Source organism: Macrobrachium nipponense, chromosome 6 (genome assembly GCF_015104395.2).
Source record: "Macrobrachium nipponense isolate FS-2020 chromosome 6, ASM1510439v2, whole genome shotgun sequence".
Taxonomy (NCBI): Eukaryota; Metazoa; Arthropoda; class Malacostraca; order Decapoda; family Palaemonidae; genus Macrobrachium; species Macrobrachium nipponense.
In genome coordinates this window covers 38,694,498-38,703,081 of record NC_061108.1, presented here as the reverse complement: position 1 = coordinate 38,703,081, position 8,584 = coordinate 38,694,498, and the positions used below count along the sequence as shown (strand labels likewise).

At 37.3% G+C, this 8,584-nt stretch overlaps 1 protein-coding gene across 2 annotated transcripts in view; it reads right to left on the bottom strand.

The window, feature by feature from the left end:
• Positions 1 to 846: 846 nt before the first annotated feature.
• Positions 847 to 8,584, bottom strand: part of LOC135216034 (peptidyl-prolyl cis-trans isomerase G-like) — a 303,915-nt gene continuing 296,177 nt past the window's right edge. For both annotated transcript variants that reach the window (XM_064250978.1, XM_064250977.1), the window contains exon 12: positions 847 to 2,367. In XM_064250978.1, coding sequence (XP_064107048.1) covers positions 1,634 to 2,367 — 734 coding nt within the window. In that variant the 3' untranslated portion in view covers positions 847 to 1,633. The remainder of the gene's footprint in view (positions 2,368 to 8,584) is intronic.

The window sequence follows — 8,584 nt, the reverse complement described above, 5'->3', positions numbered from 1 at the left end:
AGATATTTTAGGGATAATGCAGGATTATGTACCGATATATACAATTATATCTAGTGTCGTTATGTTGTCAACTTTTTTCAGATTTGATTTACAAAAGATTTTAGAATGCTCTGAATTATGTGTAGGAGCTTGCTTGATGTAAGTTGCATTGACTGATGTTCTGGCTGCAAGTGCACATATTTGAAATTTTATACTTTCATCAATTGCATAAGCAAACTTTGTTTTAGCCATACAGCTTTGTGTTCCTGTCTATTTGCTCAGTAAGTGATTACATTTTTACATGTCCAGGATCTTTATAAGAGAGAGAGACACTTCAGTTTTAATTCTTATACTGTACTTGATCTTCCAGTTCAGTATTCAAAATCACTGGGGGTAGAGTTGAAAATTGGAGTAATTTGGCACATCATAACTTTTCAGTTGTGTATTTGTGAGGCATGTTGTGTATATATTGATGTATAAATTATATATATATAACATATTTATTACACATGTAAATACATCTTATATATTATATTTTTGTGTATTTCATCCTTGATAATGGATGAGTGGCTAAACACAATTTTAAGTGTAGGTATTATTAATATGCCTTAGCTCAATTCTTTGTTCTGGAGGTTTCCTGCTGCTCAAGTTTTGATAATTTTTTTTTCTTTTACATGAGTGGTACTTTAGGATATGTGTCATCCACATAACCTTGAAGGATAATATCCAATGCACCATATTGGTTGTGCTTAGTTTTGATAGACAAGTGTGCCATATGTAAGAATTCAAGACTTTGCTGAATTACATTTTTGTATAGTCTATAAACATAAACCATGCATTTTAATTAATGGAAAGAAAGAAAAATAGCAGGCTTTTGATATATATTTTTAATTATCTGTGGTAACCATTACCACTGGCATGTAAGAATATCTTGATACAAATGCAAAACCAGCTCTCTCATCTGCTAGTGGATTGACTGTCAGTATTTAACATTTGAATACTAAGAAATATACTCTTAACATAGTTGAAAATTACCTCCCATTACTTTCTTGGGAAGGTTATCATTGTCAAAGTACTCATGTTGTAAAAATAAATGTACAAGTATTCTACAAAATATTCCCCATTTATGTGAAATTATGTGCTCACGCACACATATTCACTTCTAGTAATTGTTTGGAAACTATAATGGATTTCTGTATAATCTAGCAGTTTGATGAGAATAATGTAAAATTATATTTTTTCTGCTGAAAAATAAAAAACTGGATATTAAATATACTTGACAAATTTGTATTTTTTTTAACCATCTACACAGCACTTCACTTGAGAAACAATGTTTACTTTTTTCCTTGCTACAATGAGAATTTTTTTTTTTATACAATTAGAAAAGGGCAAATTTCTGTTTAATTTTTTATATACAAGAATTAATAAAAAAAATTACAACTTAAGTTACTTAATATCACTATTAAGTCATTATTTTAAATCTTTAAAATACTCAAATACAGAACACTGGATAGACTCGATTCCAACATGTACACAATGCCCCTGTGGAATTTACATATACTACTTTAGTAACTATTTAAATTTAGTATATAATAAAATCATTGGAAAGCAAAAAAATCTGCACTAACCATATAAAACTCGCAGCCACTTACATCTAGTCACTATCACTACTGCTATCACTACTAGAAGAACCACGCCTTCTGCTTCCTCCTTTGTCCCTGCTGCCAGATTTCCTTTCCCTTGATTTTTCTCTACTTCTGGATTTCCTATCTCTGGACCTTTCTCTACTTGATTTTCTCTCTCGTGATCGATCTCTAGATTTTCTATCTCTACTTCTTGATCTCCTATCTTGAGACCTGTTTCGTTTATCCTGAGATCTTCCTCTTCGGTCACGAGATCTACCTCTTCTGTCACGGGATCTACCTCTTCTATCACGGGATCTACCTCTCCTGTCACGAGATCGTTCCCTTGATCTATTCCGCTGGTTGCCTCTATCTCGTGAGTGTTTTCTGTCTCGTGACCTATTCCTTCTATCCCTGGATCTCTCACGCCAGTCACGTGACCTTCCTGTCTGTCTTCCTCTTGACCTTGACCTTGACCTCTCATCTCTGTGATCATTATGAGTTCTTTTCAAGTCCCTGGTTGTCTTTTTGTCCTCACTATCTTTACCTTTAGTGGTGTCTTTCTCATTTTCTTTTTTGTCATCTCTATCATCCTCAGTAAGTTTGGGAGCTTTGGGAGAAATTTGAGGTTCATCTTTACTCTCTATTTTGCCATTAAAACCCTGCTTCTCTTCCTCTTCCTCATCCTCCTCCTCATCATTATCCATTGCTTCGTAATCCAAGGCGTTTTCATCTAGAACTTCATGCTTCTCCCTCTTTACATGATCTAGAGTAAAAATAGTTTTAATTAATTACACTAGCACAAAAAAATCTCTTCACTTTCCTCAACTAATTAGTAAATATGCTGATGTGCAACGCTGAATCACAAATAATTTTTCATTTTAAGAAAAAAAAAAGCACCTTAGGATGACAGATTATTAATAGCAACAAGACATTATATAAACTCGAGGGAAACAAATAAAAATGCTTTTATCAGAATTCATTACCAAATTTATGACATGTAGGGTGTAAGATGACTAAAATATACCAAGTAAGCTTTGTTTACAGGAAAATAATGTTTCCAAAACACTCCAGACAATAAACATTTTAAGAAACATGTAATTTACAAGTATGTAAGTCAACAGCTAATCAAATCAATTTTTCTGGAGATGTAAGCAAACACCAGACTTATCATATAGTCGTTCCAAACACTGCTAATTCATTTTGTCTGCTGTTTTAAACGTGTCTTGTACACATGGCAAGAAAGGAACTCACTTCCTGGAGTGACCATAAAAATACTATTGACAAAAGTTATGAGTGAAAATGTTAAACTATGTAAATGTCTAACAAATTAACCTGGCTCTGAAGAAGTTCCAGCAAGGCACTTACTTTACTGGCTACAACAAAGATAACATGCATATGTTTCTGTTTACGTACACTCGTTATACTGTACTGGATGAGTACCTCAACTTCAGTTGTTGCTAAGTCAACAATCAAAGGGAGTACGTATTGTTAACTGCTTCAAAATAGAAAAATATCAAAGTACTTTGGTTGCATGCTTCCCTTGCTCTAGTGAATTCTTCATCTACACAAAGAGAATACTGCACAAACTTCCAGTCACCCTCACATTCTCCATTAATTTTTAAAAGAAATCATCACTCATTTCAAACAAAAAAACATTAAAACCCAATGGTAACCAATGGTATTATATTAATACTAGTGGTTAGTTTAACTAAACCAGTTGTATTCAATAGTAAACTAAATTTGCCTTAATGACCCAGCCCACTACTGTTATTACCAACACTTGATGCTGATTAATGGACAATGGTTTTGCAAAGTTTGTTCATTTGTACCTCTCTGTTTCATTAACTTTGCAAAGTTGAAATAAAAATCATAATGAATATCCAAAGAAAATTTACCTAAAAAAAAATCATACATAACTAAAATTTATTAAAAACAGTAAGAAAAATTATATAGTGTAAGTGATGATTTTGAGTAGCTTTGGTAAATCAGGTGGTACACAACCACAATGGTGACTTAAAAGATAATGATAATTATTATACTTTTTGATAATGTCAATATCTCAATTAAAACAAACTATCTTGAGCCTATACACTGGTATTTAATGCTGATTTTTAAAATAATGCTGACCAAATTTTAATATTAACAAAAACTTCATTGTGTTTGTTTATACACTCAAGTGTGATGACAAACAGCCGAGCCAGGTCTCGTCCATATCTAATTTTATTAAAATACACTTGCCAGAAATAAATCTTTAACGAAAATTTTGTTTCATTAACCATTTTACAATATGAATTATACATCATTAAGATAACAAATTTTTAAGTAAAATTTGAATTTTTCCTAGTATACAAACATGACATTTTTTTTATTTACTTTGCATTTTTCATAAATAACAAACGTGTGGTCTTAACATTAGGATAAAACTTCTAGTGCCAACTGGAAACTGGTAAAAAACAATACTATAACTGTTTATGCAAGGAATTGGTGGCTTCTGGCATCTGTCAAGAACGAGGTGGGACGAGGTGGGTGACACCACTGACCTAAGCTTGATCTTGTGATGCCTTAGTTATTTTCCAACCCAGGTAAACTGAGGTGGGCACTAAATGTTAAGACCGCAGGTTTGTTTGTTATGAAAATTCCAAATTAAATAAAAATTCATCATTTGTACAAGGATGGAACAAACCTAGGTCTTAACATTAGGATAGACTCGCTTGTTGGGAGGTAAGTAATCCTGAACTGACTGGAGGTTCAGCACACATGGTCAATCTTCCTGTTCAAGAGAATTCTAAGTAGATGACCTGAGCCTCTTGAACCTTTTGATATGTGTGTATTTCTAAGGCTCAGACTATACTGCATTTAGTACAATGTCTAAATTCACTGCGTAAGTGGAAGATGAAGAGCTATCTGTTCCCACAACACACCAATGTAGCCACCTATATGGGTTTGTTGTCACTCCCCTCTCTCCTTGCTAAAGAGAGGAAGGGTTTGCTACTGAAAAGTATACTTACATTAATAACAGTACTCACAGTATGACTGCTTCACTTACCTGTACCAGCCAGTTGGAGGCTTGTGATGGTACTATCTGCATACGCCTCATGTGTAGAGAAGAAGAAAGAAAGAATAAAAGAAAGAGACCAGTTATCTTATTCATTTCACTTTCATACTAACATCTTAGGAAAGATCCAGACTGTCCTGCTAGGGGCACTGGGCGAGCTACACAATTTGTTGAGCAGCCACCACCAGACCCAGGAAAAAAGTTTTCAAGGACCTGTGGGCAACATCCATCAGGTAGAAGAAAATGGTTTGGTGAAGCTATGAACCAGAATTCAAATTTCTCTGAACAGATACTACATTCTTCTTGAATGCCAAGGAGGAACTGTCGAGTCTTTTTAGATAAGCATATAGTGGTCCAACGGGGCAAAAAAGTAATTTGTCTGGATTGTTGTTAACAGTCTCTCACCAAAGGGATAGAAAAGGAGGTGAACCTCTCAACCTGAATTGAAGGATTTTGAGTCTTAGCCACAAATTCAAAGGCTATTGACCCCCAACCGTTGGTAGCTAGATATAGGACAGACCATGGACTTTGTCCACCCTTTTCGATGATGCCAAGACTACCAAGAAAACTACCTTAAGATTAAGTGTCTATCCGAAGCCTGACATAAAGGTTTGTAAGGAGGTCAGGTGAGATTACTCAGTACCAGAGTTAGATCCCATGCAGGAAGTTTGAGCTCTAGGGGTATAGGACTGCTCAAATCTTTTAATCAGCAAAGATATCTCCCAAGATGTAGATTTGTCAACATTCTTCATATGAAGAACCAAAGGTAAAGCAGCCCTGTAACCCTTTGTTCTGGCCCTGTCAACCACCACTGTAGACGGCCCACTTCCCCTGGTACACGAATGAAGTGGACTTCCTGAGGTATCCCAACATTTGAGCCACAACTCATTGAAAAAATCCCTCTTTATAGCAGGAGGTACGTGATAGCTCCCATCTGTGAAGAGATAGGAGCTTATGGGACTGATGGTACCTCTCTACATGAGGCTGACATAAGTCAGAAAACACTGAATGGTAGACCTCTAACTTTTTGTTGAACCTTGTAGTGAAGAGGTCTATCATTGGCCACTACATTCTTTTTGCCTGGAATGTACAGTTGCGAACATGTCCATCTGTTACAACTTCATTAGAGACTTTGAAAAATTATGTGGAAACAGTGTTTACTAAGGGGGAGGTGGGGGAGCAGTGTTTAATAAGGAGGAGGTGGGGGAGCTCTAAGAGTTGTTTTAGTGAGAGCAATGTTTAGGTATGGTTGGAGACAGACAGACAGACCAAGACAGACAGACAGACAGACAGACACAGAAAGAGAGAATTCTGAACAGGTTACGTCGCTGTAACTAATATTACTGTCTCATTTTTAACAGACGTTTGTTTATTAAGACTCCATTTAATTTTTTACTATAGCGTTATCATTACTATTGTATCTATTATTATATATCATTCACGTTCATTATACAATATTTAAAATGTATCAAAATTTTAAAGTAATTTTTGTACTGGAGACAATCATGAACATCATAACAGAATATGTTAACCCTATCAAGTAAGCCAAGTGTTTACAGTATCGGTTGTAGTGCGTTTCCTAAAACTATAATAATAGGAAGGTATAAAGAGAAGCAGCAGCACTTGTTTGAATATACCAAAGAATTCAGTGAGTTAAGGTGTTGAAAGTGTCCAACACTGTAACCTCTCTCATACTAGATAATTAAAAGTGACATGATGTTATGTAGAAATACCGCTACGATAAGTATGCAGTTCTGATATGACATTGAGACCCTCTAATCTTGGCTAAACTACATTCTTTTTTTTGGGTGGGGGTGGGGGTGTGGTAATATAAAAATGTTGGGTCTGTGTGAATGTGAATGAATGTTTGATTTTTTTCTTTATAGTATTTTGTTTGTTGTTGTTAGGTTGATTACGTTAGGCAATTTTTAAACTGTAGTTTTAGGATTTGTTTTTTATCATCATTTTGAGCTTGTGGGTGAGATATTGTTTAATATTAATGTTAGTCTTTTCTTTTTTTCATTCCAGTTTGGTAGATGGGAATGAGTGTGAGCTATGGCTTCCCTTAAATTGTACTCAACAGTGGAAGCCGAGAGACAGTTTTGCCAGTTGGTTGTGGTCCCTTTTCTTTCTGAGCCCAGTGGCGAAGTGGTAGTTAGCTGGCTAAATTGATGGCATACAGAGTTCGTGGCTGCTGAGTTGGGAAAGACTTTGCTGGTGTGCAATTGGGAACTGGAGTCAACCCTCAAGCAACAACAGGATCAAGTTCAGGAAATTGAGTGCTTGAGCAGGCAAACAGCTGTGTTGGGGGCGGTCGCCAGTTTCAGTGGTTTCTGGCTACTCATCTATGAGCAGTTGGAGGTATCAATTTGGGCAATTTGGGAACTATAAAAGAAACCAGAGGCTCTTTGCAGAAGGAGCTGCCGACAAGAGGAAAATAGAAAACTTTATGCAGTATCTGCAATACTAGAATTAAGGATGTTAAGTTTAGGGTTCTTAGGTGGTTGGGGTAATGTTAAGTTAGGCTTAGTTAGGTATTAGAGGATGATAAGATTTGAGCTAAGTACTGTAAAATTTGTGATAAGGAAATTTTTTAATCAATCTGTATTTTTCATAGCTAACAAACCCTCGGTCTTAACAACAGGATAATCCTCTTGTGCCAGCTGGAAACTATTTAAAAACAATCGAAGATCATAAAGCAAGGAATCTGTGGCATCTGGCAACTCATGCGTATATGATGTGGAAGCTGGTCAATGACCAGGCACAAAACCTCATGACGTGCCAGTCTTTCTTTGACGGCCTTGGAGAGTAGTCGCTTTTGCTCTCCTCCCAAGCTTGTTGCTTTGTTTGCCCGTCACTTCTTTTTGTTGCAGTGTGTTTGTGTTGTGTGCTTTGTTGTTGTCATAGAGCCCTCCGATTCTGCAAAACCTTGTCAACACTTGTGTCCAGGCGTTCAGGCTTTTCCATGCTCCAGGTTTTTTGCTGCTACCATTACAGATAGCCATACTACTTGCAGTAAGTGCCGATCTAATTTTTGTACCATTACTCATCCTTGGCAGGAATGTCGTTCCTGGCCTAAGTCACAGTGGAGGGTGTTTTACATGAAAAGGGAGCATCGTAGAGTTCCTACTTGTCCTTCTTAGGAGGGTTTTTCACCTCCTCATTTGGACATTTCAGCATCCCCCTCTTCCAGAAGCGGCCCCCCACCCCCTGCATCAGTTGTACCACTATCTCCTTCCTTTTCTTCCATCGATTTGCTGTTGGAAGTCTCAGGAGTTGCACAGTATCTATTGTCTTCTCCAAGAGAAAGGAGGCTACGCCTTCTGTTTTCTTTATTTCAGATTCCGAAACAAACAAGATGGCAGCTGTTTGGCCGTCTCTGTGCTTACGGGGTTCCCCGTACTTGGATAGCCTTCTTTCCCATTTCTTGGCAGCTTTTAGCCCCTTTGTCAGCCACCCCCACCTCTTGACCCACATTACGTTGGTTCTCATGTGCTGCCTCCTAGCGGAATGCCCGTGTCAATGTCAAAGCTTGCCGGTCAGCCTTTATTTCTCCACCAGTGAGGCCATCGACCAATGCTGCCATTTGAGATGCCGTGATGTCACTCCCAGCATCCTCTCAGCCTATTACATCAGCTGTGGTGGCGTTTCTTCCTTCTGTTGCTGCGACGTCATCTCATTCAATTATAATGTAACTCTTCCTCTCACTGAGCCATTGAAGACGTTTCAAGCTATGTTTGAGAGGCTGGACTCTGTTTTTCAAGAGAGGTATTCTGCTCTCTCCGGCAAGAAGAGTCGTAGAAGGAGTGATTCTTCCCCTCCCCTTTCTAGCAAGAGATGTCGTAGAGGGAAGAAGCTCTCTCCCCCACCTCCTGTGTCTTAGTTTCCGTCTCCTCATCATCTGCGAGTGAGAGGAGTGCATCGC